The 22,935-nt window shown below is 54.9% G+C and overlaps 1 protein-coding gene and 1 long non-coding RNA gene across 7 annotated transcripts in view; one reads left to right on the forward strand and one right to left on the reverse strand.

Annotated features, from left to right (window-relative positions):
* Positions 1-1,029: 1,029 nt before the first annotated feature.
* Positions 1,030-22,935, reverse strand: part of ZFHX2 (zinc finger homeobox 2) — a 32,424-nt gene continuing 10,518 nt past the window's right edge. For 4 of the 6 annotated variants that reach the window (XM_038544230.1, XM_038544228.1, XM_038544229.1 and 1 more), the window contains exons 2-10: positions 12,568-14,657; positions 11,877-12,394; positions 11,118-11,358; positions 9,730-9,804; positions 9,265-9,323; positions 7,464-7,664; positions 6,940-7,066; positions 3,295-6,771; positions 1,030-3,037 (exon numbers count right to left, since the gene is read on the reverse strand). In XM_038544230.1, the coding sequence (XP_038400158.1) occupies positions 2,058-3,037; positions 3,295-6,771; positions 6,940-7,066; positions 7,464-7,664; positions 9,265-9,323; positions 9,730-9,804; positions 11,118-11,358; positions 11,877-12,394; positions 12,568-14,608 (7,719 nt within the window). In that variant the 5' untranslated portion in view covers positions 14,609-14,657 and the 3' untranslated portion in view covers positions 1,030-2,057. Of the gene's footprint in view, positions 3,038-3,294; positions 6,772-6,939; positions 7,067-7,463; positions 7,665-9,264; positions 9,324-9,729; positions 9,805-11,117; positions 11,359-11,876; positions 12,395-12,567; positions 14,658-17,855; positions 18,626-22,935 lie in introns of those variants that run through there. The other 2 variants (XM_038544233.1, XM_038544231.1) reach the window with 2 other exon arrangements.
* LOC102154139 lies at positions 17,012-20,302 on the forward strand. Its single transcript, XR_005363056.1, has 3 exons — positions 17,012-17,906; positions 18,513-19,565; positions 19,666-20,302. It is a non-coding gene; the product is annotated as an uncharacterized LOC102154139 (long non-coding RNA).

The following is a 22,935-nucleotide window of genomic DNA, read 5'->3' on the forward strand; positions in this document are numbered from 1 at the left end:
TGGAAGTTTTTGCAGGCTTTTCTTTGCTGAAATAAAACACCTGCTTTTCCACCGTGTACCACTTTAGCTGGACTCGGGTTAGCAGTTAATGCCTGATGCTGGCAGAAACAATGAGGTTAGAGGTGGGGGGACTCTCTTTTAGCTCATCCTTCTTGTTGGTTTCCCTTGGTGATAGCACCCTGTCAGAGATTCACCTTGTGCTTTGTGCTTCCATCATTGCCTTGCCTGCCCACCCCCTCAGCTGTCCTCAGCTCCAGAGTTCTGTGGGCCTCCTGGAAAGCCTGACTCCTTTTGGCAGTCCCCACAGCAGCTGCTGCTGGCCAGTGGGAAGAAGGGTGAGGGCAGAGGATGAGGAGGAAGAACACAGGTGGGGAACAAGGGTCCCGCAAAGGCAAGGATTTCAAGTGACAAAAAAATGTGAAGGGGCCCCTAGACACAGAAATAGAAGTAGGGGTTTGTGAAAGAAGCAAATGAGAGGACACAGCGGCTAGCTGCACTAAAGGGAAGCATCGCCAAGGTCCAGAAACCACACTGTACTGTCCACCCCTTTCTTCCTGGGACCACCAACATATTGGACAACACTGACTTTTCTAACTAGCGGCTGGGAACAAAGGGGTGTTCTGGTAAGTACTCAACTCAGGGGGCAAAGGGAGGTCTCTCCCCAGTCCCCAGGCTCTTCTCCCCATTACTAGCCTCTGACACTGGGCATGGCCAGGGCCAGACTTCATAGCTTTCTGTGTTGAGCATCACTGTACCCTTGCAAGGACTTAAAGCCATTTGGTCTTCCAAAGACTAGTGATTTAAAGAAACCCTTAATGCAGGGGTGGGGGTGGGGGGGACACAAACAGGAAAGCAAAAACAAAAACACTTGTTTGATGGGAGAGTTTGCAGTTTTTTTTTCTGTATTTTCCAAGTTTATGTTTTACTTTAGTTCATTCCTCTGTCTCCATCTCTCTCCCATGCACATGTGCGCACGTACTTTCTCTCTCTCTCTCTCTCGCTTGTTTTTTTTCTCTTTTTCTTTTTCTTTTTTTTTTTTTTTTTTTTGGTTGTGTGTGTGTGTTTCAGTTTTTTTTAAGAACTTTGGATTTGCCGCTGGTGGGCAGCGCCGGTCCCAGAGGCTGGACCCTCCACATGGCAGGGCTGGGACAAGGGGCAGGCCCACGGCTGCTGAGAGGATCTCTGTGTTTAAAGCCTTTGAGAATAAGTTACTGCAGTTCCCAGGGTGCAGGGTGGGGGTTGGCAGAGGGGTTCCTGGCGGCGGCTTCCCCTAGAGTCCAGGCCGCAGGGGCTCATCAGGCGAGGAGAGGGTTAGGAGGGAGGAGTGTGGGGAGAGTGGGCTGTGAGCACTTCTCCCACCTGCCAACCTCCAGTTTGGTTAGTTTTGTGGGCTCCCTGCCCATCCCAGGCTCCAACCTTGGAAGCCAACTGGGTATTTGGAAAGTTTGGGAGCTGTGTGGTGCTCTAGACAAGGGGGTAGGGAGAGAAGGAGGAATAGCAAAGTTTGTTTTCCTTCCCCCTTCTTTGTCTTGGGTTTTCTTTTTCCTTTCTTTTCTTTCTTTCTTTCTTTTTCTTTTCTTTCTTTTTTTTTTTTTTTTTTTTTGTGTTTCCTCAGTCAGTGGAACAGCATGGGATAACATATACTTATGTGTTTGCAGGGGTTGACCATGTCGGGGGGTGACTGGGAATCCAGTGGGGATAAGGTTGTAGGAAGATGGACTCGAGGATAGATCTCATGTGTGGTGGGCAGGGCAGAGATGAGTGGACCATCAACATGACAAGATGGGTGTGTGTCTGTAAAGACGTAGGGCAAGGAGCCGCAGAGAATCAGTGTGTGTCTAGGGGCTGGGGTGGCGGGGTAAGGAAGGTGCAGGGAGGAGGCAGGACTCTGCTGGAGGTGGGGTATGTGAAGCCCACTGAGGGTGGGAGTTGAAAGATTCCTGTGAGGTGGGCGGAGCCGAGGTTGGGGTGAGGGATCTGAGCTCCCACCAAACACCCCTTGGGGTAAGGGAGGGAGCCCTGAGGCCCTCCTCTCTCCCCCATCTTGGTTTATCTGTTTATAAAGCTAGAAGTGTAGAGGTAGTAGTAGTTTTTGGGTTGGAGTCCGTGTGAGGTAATCTTGCTTCCTCTTTGGCAAAAGCCACAGCAGCCGTGGCAGCAGTGGTGGCATTGGTGACGGTGATGGGTGGGCCCCCTGGGGGTGGGGCCGCCTTGCGCCTGTGAGCCGAGGAGCGCAGGTGAGAGGCCAGGGCTTCATGCCCACTCAGCAGCACCTCACATGCCAGGCAATGGTAGGTGCAGATGGGCACCCGCAGTGGAGGAGGCACAGAACCTCCAGAGACCCGCCCAAAGAAGCAAAAGGATCTCTGGTGAGCAGTGGCTGGGGCCTCCCCATCAAATGCCATCTTGCACTGGCGGCACAAATAGCGGTGGGTCACATCCACGGTGGAGATGCCAGTACTGCCTGACAGCAGCTCGTCAGCCTCCCCGGGCTCCCCCTCCCCTGGAGCAGCCAGTTCAGGAGGCTTTGGAGGCGCTGTGGCTGTGGGCTCATGGGGCTGGGGGGGTGGCTGGAGGAGGGCGTTGGGGAGCAGTCCGATGAGGGTCTGAGGTATCACAGGGTTCATGGGAAATAGCCCCTTCTTCATGCCATAGAGCTGCTGGAAGTAGGCCCCCTGCAACTGGGGGCCAAAGACAGCTGGTGGTGTGGCTCCCCCTGCAGGGGGCAATGGGAAGGGCAGGAATTGGCCCCCCAAGAGGGCTGGGACGGTAGCCTTCAGTGCTTTGAGGTTCTTGAGGGCATCAGTGGAGGAGTTGGTGGGGGCTGCGACTGGCTTGCGCTCACCGGAGACCTTGTCCCCAGAGGGCTCAGTAGGGGGACCTGGGGCAGGATCAATGGTGCCTGCTGTGGAGGTGTTAGTTTGCTCGGGCACAGGTCTCTGAGGTAAGGGGCAGCCTGGGCCAGCAGTCTGGACCACTGTAGAAGCAGGCAGAACTGATGTGGTGAGGCCGAGGAGGCCAGAGGAGGCTGCAGGGCCTAGGAAGATGGAAGGAGTGATGAAGGATTAGCTACCTCCTGGCCTGTCATCATTCCTGCTATAGGCCACATCCAGCCACACCCTCACCCACTCCCACCACCTAGATGCCATGCACCCTTCCCTCCCTTCTCTCCCCAGAGACTGGAACTAAGGAAGGCCATAGGAGGCTGGAGGTGGGAAGAGTCAAGGAGGAAAAAGAGGGGCACATCATTAGAGATGCTCTCTGAAGCCCAACCCCTCCCAACTTCCCACTCACCTGAACTGAAAGGAGCTAAGCTGCCCAGCGGGGCCTGGGCCAGAGCTGGGCCAGACAAGAGGACCGGGGCCAGGCGAGGCAGGGCCGGGGCAGCCCCGAGGGGCATAGAGGCAGGTGTGGTGGCAGGTGGGGCCTTGGGAGCCAGGGGTGCCTCAGGTGCTGGGGCCAAGTCATAGCACTTGCTTTCACTCTTCAGCTGTGCTCGGACTGCCTCTTTGAGTTTGGCCAGGTGCTGGCGTGAAAAGAGGTGGCCTCGGCAGGAGACATAGAAATCATACTTGACATCACAGTAGGGACAGTCGGTGCGCTGGGCTCCCAAGGGGCCCTCACTGCCGCCCCCAGCCCCACCAACTGCTGCCCCCTGCAGTTTGGCCTTCTTTTCCTTGGCACGAGCATTCTGGAACCAGACTTGGATGACTCTCTTGGGCAGCCCAATCTCCTCCCCCAGCACCTCACATTCCTGCATCGTCGGGGTACGGTAGGCTTCATAGCAGGCTTTCATGATCTTCAACTGCAGGCTGCTCATCTGGGTCCGATAGCGCCGCTGCCCCATTCCGTCTGGAACCCCGGCCCCACTTCCCATTCCTCCACTGCTTCCTCCAGCCCCAGGGGACTCTGGTTCGGCCAGACTGGAAGCAGATGAATCGCTGAGATCTCCTGCAGATGGACTGCAAGCCTCGCTCTCTGGAGATGCTTTAGATGGTTCTTCTGCACCCTCTTCCTCACTGGGTGGAGGGGGAGGTGGGAGAGGTAGAGGTGGCTCTGGTGTTGGGGCAGTGGCCTCTTTCCCAGGTGGTAGAAAAGGCAGGGGACCAGCAGCAGGGGTGACAGGGGGGTAGGGAAAAGCAGGTGCTTCTCGCTTTGGGGCCTCCCTTCCAGTCCCATCATCTACCTTGCCCAACAAGAGGTTGAACTTGGGGAAGGCTGCAGGGGCAGATGTGATTGGGGGCTTGACTGCTGGATTGGGCACCACTGCCCCAGGGGTGCTTCGAAATTGGCCTTTCCTTTCCCGGGCCCTGGTGTTCTGGAACCAGACCTGCACCACTCGCTTTTTGAGGCCCACCTCCTCAGAGATGCAGTCGAGCATCTTGCGTGTCGGGTTGGAGTCTTGCATGTACCAACGGTACAGGATCTCCAGCTGCTCTGGCAAGATGGTGGTGCGCAAGCGCTTGTCCTTGGGGGGCTCCCCCTCCCCTCCACCCCCTGCTTCACTGCCTGTGGGGGACAGGCTGCCCTCCTCCTGCTTCCGTTTGAGTGGCGGCCCTGGCACTGGCAGAGTGCCTGCCACCAGGGGGCTTCGCTCTCCAAACACCAGCAAGGGCAGATCTAGGAGGTGAGGGGCAGTGCTGGGTTGCACAGATGGCAGGAAGTGTAGCCTCCGGTGACTGGCCAGGAGGTCTTGGTTAGGGAAAGACATGGCACACTGGTCACAAGTGTGGACTGGGGAAGGCGAGGGAGGGGCCCTCCCTTCAGGGTCTTTGCCTCCTGGCTTTGTTGCCTCTGCTTGGCTCAACTCTTCCCTGTCTGGGGGTCCTGGTGATGGACCCTCAGGCCCTGTCGGGGGTTCCAGGCTCTGTTCCTCCTCTGCATCCTCCTCCTCTACCTCTTCCTCCTCTTCCCCTCGCTCTGCCTCTTCCTCCTCCTCTTCAGGGGGCCGGTCATCATAGCATTTCTTGAGGTGCCGTACCAACTCGAAAACACAGGAGAATGTGGCATGGCAGCGCCTGCAGCCAGAGGCTCCCCCGTTGCCACCTCCGGTTGGCACAGGCCCACCCTCAATGGCATTTTTACGTGCTTTCTGGCGGGCATTCTGGAACCATACCACCACCACACGGCTGGCCAGGCCCAAGAGACTTGCGAGCCGCTCCACCTCTCCATCCTTGGGGTAGGCACTGGTCTCAAAGAAAGACTGCAGGGCTTGGGTCTGGAACTCTGTGAACTTGGTTCTGGAGAACCTGCGGCCTGCAGGCACTAGGGGAGGCAGATTCCCTCTGGAACTTTCTTCCTCCTCTGGGGGCCAGCGTCCTGCTCGGCTTCGCTCCTCAGAGGGACGGGTACTCCCGGTCTCAGGCTCTGGGACCAGGAAGGGAGGGCCCAGCTGGGGAGCTGGTGAATCCAGGGACCCATCAGGAGGTTTGGGGGGTTCTGCAGGGGGTGGGTATAGACTATCATAGCTCTTTCGAAACTGAGCAGCATAACGGCTCAGGGCCTCAAAGGGCAGAAATCGGCGGTGGACGTGCTCTTCATGTGTCTTGAGGATAAGCATATTGGAGAAGAGTTTCCCACAGGCCCCACAGGCCAGCTTGTCCCCACCCCCCAGGGCCTCTGGTGGGGGTGGGGTTGGAGGAGGGGGTACAGCCTGCTTTCCTTCGTTGTACTGGATCACCAGTTCAAAGCCAAAGTTTTCTAGAAGGGCTTTGGCAGCAGTGCGGGCTGCTTCGTTGGGCATTGAGTTGGGGGGGGAGGTGGGCCCTGTCTCATTCCCCTCCTCTGCCATGGGGGGCCGCTCCCATTCCTGCTCAGCCAGCTCAGTCTTGGGGGGTGGGGGAGGGGGAGGAGGCGTGGCAGCTGGCAGGGACAGCAGGGGTGCAGGCCCAGCCAGTGCCAGCTTAGGCCCCACCTTGAGGTCATGGAGGTAGAAGGGCAGGAGCAGCTGTTGCTGCTGGAGCTTAAGCAGTGATTCGGGCACCAGAGGGAAGGGGGGCAAGACTGGTGGGGTGAAGAGAGGGGCTGGGAATCGGTGCAGGTCCAAGGGGGGTGGAGGTGGTGACAGGAAGGGCAACCCAGATATGAAGCCACCAGGGTCAGGGCCCTTCTTCTCAGTGCCCACCTCCCCCTCAGTCTCGCCTTCTTTGGGCTCTTCTTGGCCACGCTCTGGCCCCTCGGCCTTGGTGTCAGTCTTGGTCCCCCGAGAGCGAGTCTGGTGCAGAACTGAACGCATGTGGATCTCCAGGGTGGAACTCTGGTTGTAGGACACTCGGCAGACCGTGCACTTAAAGGGCTTGTCTGTGGCAGCGGCGGCAGGAGGTGCAGCACCTGCCTCTCCTCGGGCAGGGCCGGACGGGTCAATGGCAGCCTTCTTCATCTTGTGCAGGTGGGAGACAGAGTTGTAATGGACCAGGAGGATATTCTTCTGCGTGAAGGACTCCTTACACACGGTGCATTTATAGGGCCGGGCAGGGTCAAGAAACTTGTCCAGGGCAAAGTTGGTGGTCTTCCGATAGGTCAGAGGGTGGCGAGAATCAGCTGGGGCTGGCTCCACAGGCCGGGGCTCTCCAACACCCCCCTCTTCCTCCTCAGCCACGGCAGGTGGAGGGGCCATTTCTTCTGCTGAGGCCTCAGGCCGAGGGGCTGGAGATGAGGCTGGAGATGGGGATTGATCAGGGCTTCCCAGGAGCTTATCTGTGGTCTCGGCTGACAGTGGGGGAGGCTCAGGAAGAGGATCAGGACTGGCTTCTGGGGTCAGGTGAGGGCCTTCTGAAGGAGAGACAAGGGTGCCCTGAGAAGGGAACTTTGAAGTCAGACCCCACCCACTCAATATCTAGGGCACTCAATCCTTGCCTCAGGTGTCTTCAGATCCTCCCACTCTGTGGAGCCCAAATGCCCTTTCCTGTCACTTGGCAGGTTTGCTGTCCCTCTTCTTACCTGTTCCCTGTTCTCTGCTGGACACAGGCTCTGGCTCAGGAGCAGGGGGCTCTGGGGCATCCCCCAGTGGGCACAGAGTGGGCCCAGGCAGCACTTTGGTCGTAAAGGTCATCTCTACCGTTGTGGCCTGTAAGGGAAGAAAGTCCTGTGACGTCCCTGCACTGCCCATGCCCAGCCCATTTCCAGGGCTCCAACCTCCTCCTGGACACCCCGTCCCCCAATTCTGCTTTTCTCGAGATGAGAGGGCCCCGGCTGTTGCTGAACAGCTCTTGTTAGGACCTTGTATAAATGCAGGAGATGCTCAGCTCCCTCTCTGGCAAGCAGAGGCAGCCAGGCAAGATCTGCTAAGGCTCCCCCCAACTCTAAAACCCCTTCAAACCTGGGAAGTGTGGTTTCCTCACCACTACCCTCCCTGTTTCCCCGCCCCCCCAAACACATACACACCTGGACACCTTCCCTCTTCTTCCCCTCCTACCTGACCCAAACGTGCCTCCTGGCTGGGTCCTCAGCCAACCATTACTCACCACAAGCAGCAGCTTCTCCACACACTCAGGCACCACGTTGTGAAGGTGGCTAAGGTGGAAGTGCAGGGCAGGCCGGCCCACCAGCTGCTCCTGGCACAGCGGACACCTGTACTTGGGCTGCACTGCATGCTGGGAGAATGCATGAGCCCTCACCTGGTCGGGCTCTGGGCTCAGGAAGCTGCAGTATGGACAGCAGAACACCTGGGGGTACATGAGTGGTGGAGGAAGTGTCAGGGCGGGGGGGACCCACCATCACCCAGCCCTGTGTTCTTGAACATATCACCACCCCCCACTCCCAATTTAGGGGGAGTGAGCCTCAAATGAAGGCATCAAGGCATCAGCACGGATCTAGCCAGAGGCAAGAAGCTGGCTCCTTCCTCATTTCCCTTAGTTTGGGGGCAAAGACCAGGGCTATACTTCCCTGTGCCTTCCTTCCTTCTGTGTCAGCCCTCTCCCTCCATTCTGGCCTCTGGCTTTCCTGTCTCTGCCTGGCTCACTTCTCCAGCTAACAGTATGGCCCCGTACCTACCTCCCCCCATTGAGTTTTCTTACCCACCCCCACTCTGTGAAATGGCTCCCCCAGCCCTCTGCACATCTGGATCCAGAGGCTCCATCCCTGCCCATTCTGCCTCTCTGATGTCTCTAACCTGAGGGTGTCCTAAAGAGGGGCCCTCCCTACCTGTCTGCTCAGAAGCCAGCTCATTCTCCCAGAGGTTTAGCAGCTTCCACTTTCTTTTCCTTGTCCCGTTCTTAATTTAAACAAACACCACAGCTCCCCCAGCAGCCCAGGAAAATTCTGGCCTGGCTCTGCCCAAGCAATCCTGCCCATACCTCCAGAGACGTGGGGCCAAGGGAAGGCCCTGTCTTCCAGCCTGCAGCTGGGCTCCCTGGCTCCCTTCCTCTCCTGCATCTGGTGCCCCTGGTCCAGGCCCCGTGTATTGGGGAGAGAATGGCCAGAAAGGAAAGGCATCCAGATGCTTACTTTAATGCTCTTACCCCAGGAGCAGACATCTGGACTTGATCTGCAGGAGGGAGCAGGAGTGAAGAGGGCCTGGCCAGCACTACTGTCTGTGGGAATGCAGTAATAGTACACACCAAGGTCCCATTTGGAGAGCTGTGAGAGGCAGCAGGGTGCCTCCAGACCCAGGCTGGGAGTTTACTCAGAATCAGCATTTTCAGGCCACAGAGCTAAACCATCCAGGAGGTGTCTGGACCAGGCAGAGGCCTGAGGCCGGGAGACTCAGAGAGCTACAGGGTTTGCTATCTGGGACAGTCATCTGGGCTGGGGCCTCTACCCTCAGGAAGGAGGAGCCTGATGCTTCCCTGCAAGAGATGAGAGATCTCCTTCTGTAGATGGCCATCCATGTCTAGTTGTCTTTCTGCTCCTGACAGGAACAGAGAGCTGGGCTAGCAGCTAGTCTTGTGGTTTGGGCTTTGTCTCTTCATTCCTTCATCTGTGTCTTTCCTCCTCCACCTGCTTTCAGCCTTTCCTACCTCCATATATCGTCCGTCTTGCCCTGTCCCTCGTCTGGCCCTCCCCTGTCTTCTCCCTCTGTGCTCCAGCCCTGGAGCCGGCTCCACATCCTGTGTGGTGCTGAACACATAACTGGCCCTAGGTGGCCTTTCTCAATGTGGTGTTCTGAGATAAGTCACAAGCCTGACAAAATTAGGTCTACCTTTAGTCCGAAATCTGTGTGCAAAGCTCTACCGATTAGAACTTTAGGCTTTAGAATGTGAACAGATCTCAGCAACACCAGACCCCACCACCACCCCAGCTTTCCCCAGTTATCCCAGTTCTGACCGTGGTCTGGCTGGCACTGTCTCCTGGCAGGCCAGGCTTGTTCTCTGCCTCTTCAGAAGCTGAAAGGAGAGAAGATTAAAGAGACTCTGACAGCCCTCCCTTGTACTTTGCAGACCCCTAGCCCTTAAGATGACCTGATTTGTAGCAGAGAGCTTCCAGGGTCGGGGTTGGGCTCTGAGGAAAGGGGAAAAGGCGGGAAAGGACAAAGCTGTACTCAGTACAGGGAGAGGAGGCCCAGCAGAGCTGACCCCAGGTTAGCAGGATGGCCAGATGTGAGCCTTCCGTGGCTTCCCCTCCTATCCCTCTGGTGAGCCCTTTCTTGCTGCAGTTTGGCTCCCTGCGCCCAGGAGGCCTTGCTGGCTGTCTGGATTATTGCTGCATCCCATGTGCATCTCAGAATGTATGAGGATGGGGCAGGGACAGGGAGCAAGGATGGAGAGAAAATGGACTAGAAGAGCAACTCACCCAATTGTTCTGTTTTGTTCTGAGCATCTTTTTCAGGGGTGGGCAGTTCAGCTAAGTGGGTGACAGGAACCTTCCCTGTTTAGGATGGAGGGAGAGTCAGCTTAAAAGAGTGAAGCATCAGGAAAGGGAGGACAGAGGGCAGAGGAAGCAGGACAAGAAGCCAGGAGGAGAAGATGGATGGATGAGCCAATAGGCTGGAGAGGACAAAAAGCTGCCAAAAATAAATAGAGGCTGATGGAGAAATGATAGGGCTTGAACTGGGCAGGCCAAAGAGGTCATCTTTGTGAGCCCAGCCCCCCATCATTTCAAGATGAGGAAACAAGTGTGGCTGTAGGGAGCAGAGACGGGGCCAACTCAGCTCCCCCTCTTGACTGGTCCTGGAAGCAGGGAGCCCAGAAACATAAAGGGAGGGGCACTGAAGAAGAAAGGTGAGGTGGAAGGGAAGCAGGTGTGGTGGGCAGGAGGTGGCAGGTCTAGCTGGAAGAGGAGATTACCACTCAAGTAAGAATTGACAGATGTGTAGGAATTTATTTTCGGTGGCAGCCTAATTAAAGTGTTAAAGTTCCTTAACTCCATTCAGCCCTGCGCCAGGATCATTAGCTATTGATCTGGGCCCCTCCGGCACTTAACTCCAGCCAGCATATTGGCAATTCAATTAGCACCAGTCAATGCTGCCTGTTCCTGGTTCCTGCTGCCCGCGCCCTCACCCTTGCCCACCGCCGGCCCCTACTAAGCCCGGATGCCCGTGCCCACCTCTGACAGCCCCTTCCAGGCTCTTCTCCTGCACCCTCTGGATCAATGGCGCCTGGCTGGCTGTTCCCGGTCTCTGCTGGTACGATGGTACAACCTCAGCTGCCTAAGGGGGACCCTAAGCCCAGCCTTTGGGCTGAAGACCTCCTAGGAGACAGGAAGAGGCTGGGGAGCTCGTCAAAGGCTTCCTCTCTTTACTGCCTTTGGGCCAGGCCCACAGCTTCCATCTCCTTCCCACACGCCCTGGCCCAGCAAGAAGTGGATTCCATTCTTCTGTTTTTCTATTTCTTCTCTTTCCTGACCCGCTCCTGCCATCCCTAACACCTAGTGTTGCTGGGACGGTGGTCACCATTCAGAATCACTGGGTGATTCCTCCTCACCTCCCTTCCTGTCCTCTGCTCGCCCCCCAGCAAAGCTCCTGCCCTTCTCTGCCTCCTCCCTCCAAAAGCCTCTTGCTTCCCCTTTCACTGGGCAGCCCTGCTGTTCCCCAAGTCCAGTTTTATCACCCTTCACAGCTGGCTCCTTTCCACTTGCACTCGACTGCCCACAGACCTGTTTCTCCTCACCGGTATCACCTTCTCACCAGCCCCAGCTCCCGCACCTGCTGCCCGCCCCTCGCCCCATCCCCTCTTCCTCACCGGGAGTCCGGAGCTGCCCATGGCTGAAGCTCAGGATGCTCTGCAGAGCCGAGAGCCCTTCCTCGGCTGCGGGGCCACTCTGCAGCAGCTGCAGACGCCGCTGGGCCTGGGCGTCGCGGTGGGCCGGTGCGCGCAGGTGCTGCAGCACAGCCAGGCGGGAGGGCGTCTCCCACGCACACAGCAGGCAGCGGAACAGCCCCAGCTGGGCCCCGGCCGCAGCCCCCTCCATCTCCAGCAGAAACTGGAAGTGTGGGAAGAGGCTGCTCAGGCCAGAAGGGACAGACCCCTCTAGATCTCAGGGGCCCCTTCTGCCCCCCCAAGGGAGCCTGACCAGCAGTACCCCCTCCCTACCCATCTCTTTTCCCTCCTCTGGCCACCTGAGTATTACTTTTTCTCTCCCATCTCCTTCTTTTCCTCCTACCAATTCTGGATTTGTCCCTAGTAGGTGAATGGAATCTGGTTCCATCCTCTTCAACACGTGACAAGGTGGCCTGAGCAGACACCACACTCCCCCCCCGACACCATTCAGTCCCAAACACCAGAAAAGCTGAATAAAGTCCTGGATCCACTCTTGTCTGTCTCCAAAAAGTTGATTATCCTGGTACATATGTGCCATTTTATCCAGTCCTGCCACCCTGGGTCTCCCCATCGCTCTCCCACTCGCTGTCTCGGTCCATGCCCATGCCCTTCTCTTCTCTTTGCCCAGGGACCCTGTGCTGTGCCCCCTCAAGTGCTAGGCTCTCCCTGCCCCACTCTCACCTTATAGATCTGGCTATTTTCTTCGTGGGCTGCACCCCGGGCATGCAGCTGCATCTTCTCCTTGCTGTTGGACTCAAAGTCACAGATGTTGCAGCGCAGGTGCAGTGGGGGGACAGAGCCGTAAGGAGCCCCATCTCCCAGGGGCACCGGGGAGGGAGAGCCCATGGCCCCACCCCCCTCCCTCAGGTGGGCTGCCAGCTGGTACTTTTGAGCATGTTTGTCAGTCTTGAGGTGAAGCTGAAAGTTGGCCTTGAGCTGGGTGCCATAGCAGCAGAGCTTGCAACGATGGGTGTCACCAGCCACCTCCTTCCATTCGGCCTCCGGGAGGCTTCGGCCCATGCTGCAGTGGTAGAGCAGCAGCTCCAGGTTGTCTGTGCTGAAGGCCTGGCACACTAGGCAGCGGAACACCTTCAGGGATGGGCTGTCATCTGGAGGCGGTGAGGTGGGTAGGCTGTCGGACAAGGAGCCCAGGAGCTGACTCTGAGGCAGGTGGGTGTCCGGGGAGAGGCTGCCAGGGGCTGGGGGACAGAGACAGATTAGTGGCCCAAGGGAGGGAAGGGGCAGGGGGGCAAATGAGGATAGTACTGAGGGAGCTGGGGTTACCAAGCTGGCCCTTGGGAAGCAGCAGGGACTCCAGTTTGGCCAGGGGGCAGGGAGGAGGGGAAACAGGTACAGAGCCCAGGCTGCTTACCGGGTGGGGGAAACTTGCGAGCAGGTGCTCCGAGGTGGTGGAAGCCGTTGAGGAGCAGCTGGGCATCCAGGGGCTTGTCTGGCCTTAGCCCGGGGCCAGGCAAGGGAGCCTGAGGCTGCCCTAGGGCCTGCGGCCCAAAGTACTGGAAGAGTTCAGGGGGTGGGGTGGCGGCAGCTCCTGCTTGGGGAGGGGGGCCTGGCCCCACCAGCCCAGGTGGCAGGCCCAGCGGCAGCCCCTGGTGCAGCATGAGGACGTTCTGCATGTGCTTCTCAGAGGTCATGTGGATGCGCAGGTTGCGGGAGATGTTGGTCTCATAGCTGCACACCTTGCACTGCCAGGACGATTTGGTTTTAGGCTCCTTGTCCCCGGCAGAGGGTGGGAGTGGTGCCTCTGGGGGACTACCCTGGCCTCCTGGGCCCGCCTGGAAGCCCTGTAGGTTGGCCAGGTGCTTGTCTGACTGCATGTGGATGCTGAGGTTGCCCTTGGTGGTGGTGGAGTAGTTGCAAACGTCGCAGCGGTAGGGCTTGTAACCGCAGTTGTAGCTCTCCCCCCGGGCCAGGCGTGGGTGGGCGCCCCCTGCACTGCAGTAGCTGCAGTGGCTGTTGCTCTCCGGGTGCTTTTCCCGCATGTGCACATCCAGGGTCTGCTGGTACTTGTAGTGCCAGTTGCACTTGGGACACTTGAGTGTCTTGCAGGAGTTGCGAGAGTGTAACAGAGACATGTGGCTGGACAGACTGAGGCTCTGGAAGGCTGCAGGGGCTGGGGTATAGTCTTCAGCTAGGCGGTAGGCCTGCGGTGGGTCGCTGGGGTCTTCCGGGGAGCCAACTGCAGCAGGGAGAGTGCTGCCCTCCTTGGAGGCAGGTGAGCTTTGGTTGAGTGGGGGACAGAGCCCTCCATCCTCTTCTTGCCCCTCGGGGAACCAATCTGGCCCTGCCTCACCTGCTGCCATTGGCGATTCTTTGGCTTCGGTTGGGCTGGGGTCCCAGGTGGTGGGGGTTGTGGGCGGGGAGGGTGGGCTAAGGGCCATGACTTCTTCCGTAGGCAGGACAAGAGTCTGGGCTTCTGACTCCAGGGGCCCATCCTCAGGCTGGGCTACATTTGCCTCTGTGTTCACTGTGTTGCCATTGTTGAGGGGGATTTCTAAAAGGGGCTGAGCAGGTGGTTTTGGTTCCAGAAAGCTTAAGAGGGCCAAGCAGCCCTCATCTCCTGCCTGGAGCACAGCTGGGTTATCGGGCAGGCCCAGGTGTTGAACAGGGGCTAGCTTCACCCCATGAGACTGTGTGTGACCCACAAAAGCCTGGGGCCTGCTGAAACCCAGGCGGCATAGGAGGCAGAGCCAGAAGAGTGCCCCGTGGTCTCCTCCCCTGCTCCCCATAGGGCCATCTTTGGGATCTCCGGGCGGGTTTGGAGCCAGCTGGTAACTCCAGAAGGCTCCATCCCTTCCCTCACAGGTGGCCGGAGATGGCGCTGAGGTATCATGGGACAGAATTTGGTCAGAAGTGCTAAAGCCTTGGATTGGGTCAAAGCCATGTTGGATGTGAAGGGCAGTGAGGAGTGCAGGGGGTGGGTGGGCAAGGACGGGCAAGCCGGGCTCTTCCTTGATTCCCACCTTGCCCCAGGGGAAGCCCTTTGGTAACAGCAGTTCACTGCCACCTGACAGGGACAGCTTGGCCACTAGGTAGGCCTCACCATCAGCTGTGAAGAACAAATGGTTGCTTAGGTCCACGGGAGGGAGCCCTCCTCCTTTTTCCTGCTCCTTGTCCTCTTGTACTCCTAGGTCCTTTGGTGAGAAGCCACCACAGCCAGGCTCTTCTCGGGGCTCCCCAATCTCCTTTGGTGGGACGAGGCCACAGCCTGACTCCAGGGCCTGTCCCCCTGGCTCTGAGGGCCTCATGCTCTCAGAGGTGGAGGGGGCAGCAGGGGGATCTTTGGTGACAGGATCAGCGGGGGTGCTGGGGAAGGTGTCCAGAGGCGGGGAGGGGGCATCGTGCCCAGGGGGAGTGGCAGTGCCAATGGTCGAGGATGAGTTAAGGGAAGCCATGGCAGACGGAGGAGTGCCGGGGGTTCATTTCAGCGTGACAGCCGGTACCCTGTGGGGGAAATGTGGAGAAAGCGGGGCTGTGAGGTTGCAGGAGAGACACCCAGCCAGGCAGTTGACTCTCCAGATACTCCGGCCCCACTCGTTTCTTCCCTGAGCACCAGACTCAGGTACCTGTTTGCCAACTTGAAGCTTCACTTTAGTGCTAACGGTCATCAAAATTAACACGTCCAAAATCAGAACTCTCAATTTCTCCCCTGAACTTGTTCCTCCCCTCTTTCCTATCTCAAAAACTGGTACCGCCATTAGGCTAAAAACCTAAGAGTTTCATCTTGCCCCCACCCATACGCAACTGGACAGCAATCTCTCAGATACCTGTCCTGTCCCTCCATGAGCCAGCATGGTCCAAGCCACTGACCTCCCCAAACCAGTGCGACAACTCTAGGTGACCTCTGCTTCCACCACTGCCCCTATAGCCCAGTCTCCTATTCAGCAGCCAGAATGAGCTTCCATTTAATTCTCAATTATGAGAAATGCCAGACCTATATAAAAGTAGACCAAATACTATAAGGAAACCCCTTTGTACCTATCGCTCAGCTTCAACAGCCACCACCACAGGCTGGCCTTGTTCCATCTATATCTTTACCCACTTTCCCTTTTCCTATATTGTTTTAAAGCACATTTCAGGGAGCGCCCAGGTGGCTCAGTAGGTTAAGTGTCTGCCTTTGGTTCAGGTCATGATCCCAGGGTCCTCCTGGGATCCTCCTGCTCAGCCGGGAGCCTGGTCCTCCCTCTCCTGCTCTCTATAGCTATCTGTCTCTCACAAATAAATAAATACAATCTTTTAAAAAATAAACCATATTACAAGTATCATAAAGAAGCATCTTTTAAAATATAAATTGCACTACATTCTGCTTAGAACCCATGCATAGTTTCTCACTGCACTGTGAATAAGATCCAAACTCATCCCTAATCTACAAAAGGATCTAACCCATCTGTCACCTGCCTACTTCTGACACAGCTTAATACCCTCCACCCTGCCTGGCTGGCTCCCTCCAGCCCATGGCTGTCTTTCTGTTCCTCAAACACACCAAGTTCATTCCCACCTTAGGGCCTTGTCTAAGCTGAACAGCTTACTCTATCTAACAGTAAGCCTCTTCCCTAAACCTCTGCATAGTGGCTCCTTCTCATTCAGGTCTCTGCTTAAATATCACCTCTCCCACAGGCCTTCCCTTCCTACTGAGGCTGACTTGCCCTGGGGGTTGTTACTTTCTTCAGAGATTTAGCACTACACCAGGTATTTCCTCATTTACTTATTTCTCCCTTCTAGAGGGTAAGTTCCAGGGGAGCAGGAACTTTGCTTTATTACCCTATCATTAGCACCAAGAAAGATGCCTGCCACATAGTCAATACATTATCTGTTGAATGAACTCTAGGAAAGACCCTCAGATTTTCCACTCGCTGAAGGAGTAATCAAGGTCTTCTAGCCAGAGAGGCAACAGTGAATTTCCACTGGTCTGCAGGCACTGTGCTGCTCTCACAGTGCCCTCCAGATCATCCATCTCTGGTCACAGCATGTGGAATAGGTGGGGGCTTCCCTGGCCAGCTGGAAGACAACAGCTTCTATGTGATTAGTCTCCTTCTCCCCAAAGAGATAAAAAAGAAAAAAAAAAAAGTAATAGTAATAATATTATTAAAAGCTAGTGAGATACATATACCATGGTCCTGGCACAGTGCTAAATGTTTTCATTAATAATCTCATTTAACCTAACAACAACCTTATTTTACAGACGAGGCAGCCAAAGATAGGTTGAGTGAGCTGCTGACAGGTCCAAGGAGGTGAAACTGCAGAAAGATTGGTGGGACATAGGGACCTGGGCTCCTCCATCTACTTGGGTCGTCTTTCAGACCCAGTACAGACCAAATGAGCCACCAAAGGTCTAACAGTAAGGATTCCCCTGCTCCCTCTAGCTGACTAGAAGCACCGGGCCTCCCCCGCTGCTCCCAACCTTTTTACCTTGATTATTGCACCTCCCCGCCCTGCCCTCACCCAACTCACCAATTTCCCAGACTTCACCATCCCATACTTCTCCCAATGTCCCAAGTGGCCTGCATCCTCCCCAGTTCTTAATATCAGCCAATCTGTCATGTTTAAACCTTCAGCCCTCAGCCCAGTGCTTCCGGGAAGGGATAGGGCCACCTCTAACCCTCACTTTCAGATTCTTCCGTTAGGAATGGGTCTTCAGTCTGGCCCCACCTAGTGCCCACTTCCCCCCCTCCTCCTGGGGGGGCTAGCCAGGCGTGAAGTCGGAGCCATTAAGGAGCTCCTCGAGGGGCTGGATCAGCATGCTAATGAAATGCAAATCAGCACCTGGGCGAGAGGTGGGGGTCTGGGGTGGGGGGCGGTGGGAGAGGTAGTTGGAGAATCAAGAGGGAAGTAAAGGAATTATGATGGAGGGATTATCCTAGATAACCAGAAAGCAGAAGCCGGACACTGTCTGAGGATGGTGTGCCTCCTACGAATCCCTGGGGGTAGGGAACAGGCGCGCTGGCGCACGAGGGTCTGACAGTCCACTGTTATCTCCACGGTGAGGGCCCGCCATCCTTTCACTGCCCTACCTGGTGGGAAGAACTGAGGCTGGGCCAGAGGGGCTTCTCCCGGCCATGTAGGGCTGACCTGGGTGGTGCTCTGTTCCCCTGAGGCCACTGCGCCCACATCACATCAATCAACTACTTCCTCCTGGCTCCTGACTCACAACTCCAGATCAAACTTAACAGGAGGTGCTAGGAAGACCTAAGCCCCAAATCCTCTCTCGAAAGCTTTTACTTCCCAGGCCTGGAAAAAGCCCCTGCTGATTGCTAGCTGGAAACCAAAGGAGTTCAGCTTTGGGCTAGCTTGTGGGTGAGACCCAGACAGCCGAGGGGAGGTTGGCAGCTGTTTAAAATTGCAAATCTCCTCCCCACCTCCCCCTCCTCCTCTACAGGAAAGAATTTCAATTGCAAATTTGTCTCTGCCTCAGTGCACCCCCTCCCTACTCACTGCCCCCACTCCACGCTTCTCCCCTCCTATTTATTACAAACCTTTAACCACAGCAATTAGTTTTTCACCTCCCCCCCCCCTCATTCTTTTCTTCCTTCCTTCTCTGGGTCGGTGTCCCTCTCCTTGCCCTTCCTATCTGGAACTGTTTGCAGCTCTTGCTGGAGATGATGCAGAACCAGATGACAGACCAAAAAGTCACCCTCCACCTACCATCCCGAGGCTAAGAGTCCTGTTCACCCTGATGCGACTGCCATTCCTCCTGTACGTCCAGGCTTTCCGTAAGGGCGTCTCCTCTCCCTTGGGGCACATCCTAGATGTGGGGAAGGGGACAAGGCGACCCTCAAGGGCCCTGGCATTCCGCCTCTGGGGAAGAGAGGGAGGGGGGGACGAGTGGGGGACAGTCACAGAAAAGGTGGCAGCAAGAGCTGGGGCCCAGGAGGAGAGGGGTTAGGGGAGACAGCAGGCAGTGGCGCTGGTGTGATTAGAGCGGAGATTGATGTGAAGGGGCGCCACAGACGGCAGAGAGAGTCAATAAAACGAGAGGATCACATTAGAGGCGACAGAGAGAGCTTTAAATTACAAGGCTGCTGCCACCGAGGGGGATGGGAGGAGGCAGGCCTGGAGCCAAGGGAGGGTGGAGAGTTCTGAGGGTGTAGTCATCCCCCGAGATGAATTTTCCAGCTCCAAAATGGCCCTCAGTCTCCAGAGCTCCCCTGCTGCCCCTTCATTCCCTTTTCCTCCCTAATGCTTCCTTTCCTCACAGGGGGAGGAGAGGAAGGGGAAGAGAAAGGGGAGAGAAAGCAAAGGATAAATAGAAGAGTTGCTTTTTTTTTTTTTTTTTTCCTATTGCCCTCTTCCTCCTTCCAGGGCCGCGTGCCTCGTTACTGCTCAGGATGAGAAGGGAAGGCTGAAGTGCTACTTTCAAAGCTCAGCCAGGGAGGAGTTGCCCCACAAACGTCATCACTGAACGGCAAATATTCTTCCACGGGAGGGGGGCAGAAAGACTCCGTAAATAGCCGGCCAAGAACTCCTTCCGGATGTGCGCTCTCGTTTGGGTGAGGGGAGCAAACACACCGACAGTACTTAGAGCAGGAAGAGGCCAGGGAGCCAGGAGGCTCCAAGACAAGACAGCGGGACCGAGAGCCACCGAGAAAGATGTTCTGGGATGGACCAAAGGGCTTGGATGTGAAGTTATGCACATCGGGAAAGGTGGGCTCTGAGACCCCGCAAGACCGAGAACACAGTGAGACCTGGGACCAGAGAAGTACAGGAGCCAAAGGAGCAAGGGCAAAGAAAGGACCAGAGGAAAGAGGCCCGAGGGAGGAGAGACTCTGCCCCTCACCGGGTAGGAATTAGGGCATGGGTTCAGGTTGGCCTGTGGGAGCCCGGGCAGACCAGGACCACTCTTGGGCAGCGCCCCCTCCCGGCCCCAGCCCGCGGCGAGAGGAGAAACACTACTGCTCCCTAGTGGTCACAGGAGGAACACCATCGAGGAGAAGAAAGGCCGGGCGCGGGTAGGGGTGGGATGACAGGCCGCCTTTCTCTTCCCGGGCTCCCTTCCTCGTACCAAAAAGCAAAACCCCACTCCCTTCTTTTCTCCAAACCTAAGGACGAGGCAAAGACTTTCCCAGGAAAGTCGGCCAGAGGGCATCAGCACAATCGCCTAAAACTTAACATGCAATGATTTCCACATCAGAGCCCTCCAAACACTGTTGCCCTAAACTTTTCCAAATGTTGTATCTAACCTCTTTCCCTTATTAAAGTCAAATTTTAGGGTCTTTCCTCTCCCTGAAACTCCTGCTTACAACACTGCTGCTCTCTTCCACACTCTGCCCTGGCCTCTCTCCCCTTTTTGTCTCAACCTGTTGCCTTCAAGAGGCCATGGAAGAGAGGGTCTTGAAGAGGAAAAGGAAAGATGGAGTGAGTGCCCTGGCCGGGGGGTGGGGGGTGGGGGTGGGGAACGGGACTGTTTGGTATAAACAGCAAATAAACTCTAACTTGATGAACTTGATTTTTTCAGGCAGTGGAAGAACATGGGCTTTGGGTTCATGCAGACCCAGGTTCGGTGCTGGTTCCCCCACTCCCCAGCTGTGCAACCTCAGTAAGTTACCTGCCGGTTTCCTCATCTGGAAAAATGGGGAGAATGATCCCTTCCTTCCTGTGGCCAGGGATGGTCAGCCAGGTTAGTTCTTTCCCTGATCTCTTGGCTAGCTCCACCCAGAACGGAGCAAGGTATTTGCAGAATATGAACCCTTCTTGATCAGGGTTCATCCTAATTTCTGCCTTTTCAAAAATTGAGGGCAGAGTCTTTTGTGGACAGGATTTAAAACTAAGTCTGCCCAGCAGCAGAGTTCATTTCTCACTCAGCCCTCTGGATTGCTAGGCCTAGAGACACCCCACCATCCCAGAGCAGAGAATGGAAGACTTGCCTAGGCCCCCACATGGCCTGGCTACAGAAGCAGCTAATGCTTGGATCAAAACGATATGGCCTCTCCCTGCATTTAAAAGTATCGTTTTCTCGTTCTCTAAGTCTTAACCTTCTTGTTTAAAAAGAAAACAAGGTACATCTGGGTGGCTTAGTGGTTGAGCGTCTACCTTCAGCACAGGGCATGATCCTGGGTCCGGGGATCAAGTCCTGCATCAGGCTCCCTGTGAGGAGCCTGCTTCTCCCTCTGTCTATGTCTCTGCGTCTCTCATGAATAAATTAATAAAATCTTAAAAAAAAACTTCTAAAAAAAAAAAGAAAACAAAGTACTATTCCTCCATTTTATTTATTTTCAAATAAATATTTTAAAAATAATAAAAAATATTTTTCATATTTCAAGTTTTTATGTAAATTCTAGGGAGTAACATATAGTGTAATATCAGTTTTAGGAATACCTATTCCTGGGATCCCTGGGTGGCTCAGTGGTTTAGCACCTACCTCTGGCCCAAGGTATGATCCTGCGGTCCCAGAATCAAGTCCCACATCAGGCTCCCTGCATGGAGCCTGCTTCTCCCTCTGCCTCTCTCTCTCTCTCTCTCTGTGTCTCTCATGAATAAATAAATAAAATCTAAAAAAAAAAAAGGGGGGGGGAATACCTATTTCTCTATTTTAATCCTACCTACCTCACCTAGACTTCTCCATCTCTCCCTACCCCAAATCTTTGGGAGTGTTAACTCTGCTGCAATACACATTTTGTCCAAAAGACAGGGAATGAGACACTTGGGCAGGAGAAGGAGTGTCACAGGGGGTGAAGAGACAGCTAAGGCAGAGAGGAGCAGGGAGGAAGAGAGAAGGTAAGGGGGGGAAGAGGTAGGTAGTTGGGGGAAGGGGCTGGATCTTGATCCACACATGTGATTACTGAATCTCACTGAAGCCTCCAGCTTTGACATCAGATTGGGCAGGTGGCTTGTGCCCACTGGGAGGGATGGAGCCACAGGGGACTGTGTCTTACACCCTGCAAGATGCTTAAGGTGGGCATAAGGGAACTGACTGAGGTGTGACAAGAAAGGAGAAGATGGGGGTAGGCTGGGAGCAGACAGGGGTCAAAGGGAAATGGTGGACTAAACCCACAGCTAGCTAGTTGAACACCCATCCACATTTGCATGGCTTGTTGAGTGGACTGCAGGCTGCCTGCTGCTAGAGGGGTGGATGTCCCAGAGAGGAGTGAACCTTCTTGCCCATGCGTCTCCCTTAATGACACCTCAGGTGTTAGAACAGCAGTGTGGAGCTGTGGGATACTGTAGGTACACCTGGGAGACTCAGACTCAGACAAATCCACAAAGCCAGCTCTAAACCCTTCTATATGAGGGGCAGGGAGTGGTGCCCTTCAGTTCAGATACAAGATCCTATCAGATCCTGGCAGGGGGTAACTCTGGAGAAGACTGCTGATCTCCCTGCACTTGGAAGGAATCACAACAATTATTTCCAATTATTTGGAAGAATACCACTGTAAGTGACTGTGTATATAAAAAAAAACCCTTCTGATTCTCTGAATCTACACGAACCCTTGTGATGGTAATGACTTCATTTAAATGGTGTTACAAGAGCTAATAATAATATCTTTAAATGTTTACCATGTGCCAGCACTGCATCACCTAATTCTCCAATCTGATGAAACAGATACAGCCATTCATTCCCATTTGACAAACATGGAAACGGACTTGGATGGGGTAAGGAATTTTTCAGGTCTCAAACTTGGAAAGAAATAGAGTCCAGAGCAGACTCAGCCAGCCTGACCCCAGCACTCCACTTTTGGGTTCTTGGGTTAATTTGTAAGCTTCTGAACTCTGGTTGAGCATTTTGAACGAGGTCTTTGAGTTTTTTGTGTGTTACTCTGCCCTTATGTATGTCTTGCCTTGAGCATTAGATTTGAGCTGTCAGGCTCCTTTCAGCTTGAAGGTATTGGTCAGATGGCTGCTCTCAGTTTTTTTAGTAGAAGATGAGCCAGAACAAGACCACTGCTTTGTACAACTCCAGGGGGCGCTGTTCTCACTGCAGTCAATGAGGGGTCCTGGCCACTGCTTTTGTGTTTGTGTTGGGGGGGTTAGACATATGAAAAAGTTGAGTTGGGGATATCTGTATTCATTTGTGATAATGTCTTTTAAAGCTGGAAGTCTATACATATGCATTCATAATAACATATGAACTTCAAGACAAGCAGTATGGTATTATTTAAGAATGTGGCCTTTAGGGGATCCCTGGGTGGCTCAGCTGTTTAGCCCCTGCCTCCAGCCCAGGTCTTGATCCTGGAGTCCTGGGATCGAGTCCAGCATCAGGCTCCTTGCATGGAGCCTGCTTCTCCCTCTGCCTGTGTCTCTGCCTCTCTCTATGTACCTTATGAATAAATAAAACCTTAAAAAAAAATGCGGCCTTTAGAGTCAGACAGACTTGGCATCAAATTTTAGTTCTCAGGACACCTGGGTGGCTCAGTGGTTGAGCCTCTGCCTTTGGCTCAGGTAGTGATCCTGGGGTCCTGGGATCAGGTTCCACATCAACCTGCTTCTCCTTCTACCTATGTCTCTGCCTTTCTGTGTATCTCTCATGAATAAATAAAATCTTAAAAAAATTTTTTTTTAGTTCGTTCTAGTCTGTATTATGTAAATGACTCTGGGTGAGTTGCTTAAAAACTGTTTCTTCATATGCAGAATGAGGAATAGTTCCTCATGGAGTTGTGTTCATTGAGATGATCATTATCCAGACCAGCACTTTTTGTGATCAATAAGTGGAAACGATAATTATTCATTCACGTGCCTTATTTCCTGAGTTGGGGGTGTATCTGACTGTGTGTGTGTGTGTGTGTGAGAG

Source organism: Canis lupus, chromosome 8 (genome assembly GCF_011100685.1).
Source record: "Canis lupus familiaris isolate Mischka breed German Shepherd chromosome 8, alternate assembly UU_Cfam_GSD_1.0, whole genome shotgun sequence".
In the NCBI taxonomy this organism is placed as follows: Eukaryota; Metazoa; Chordata; class Mammalia; order Carnivora; family Canidae; genus Canis; species Canis lupus.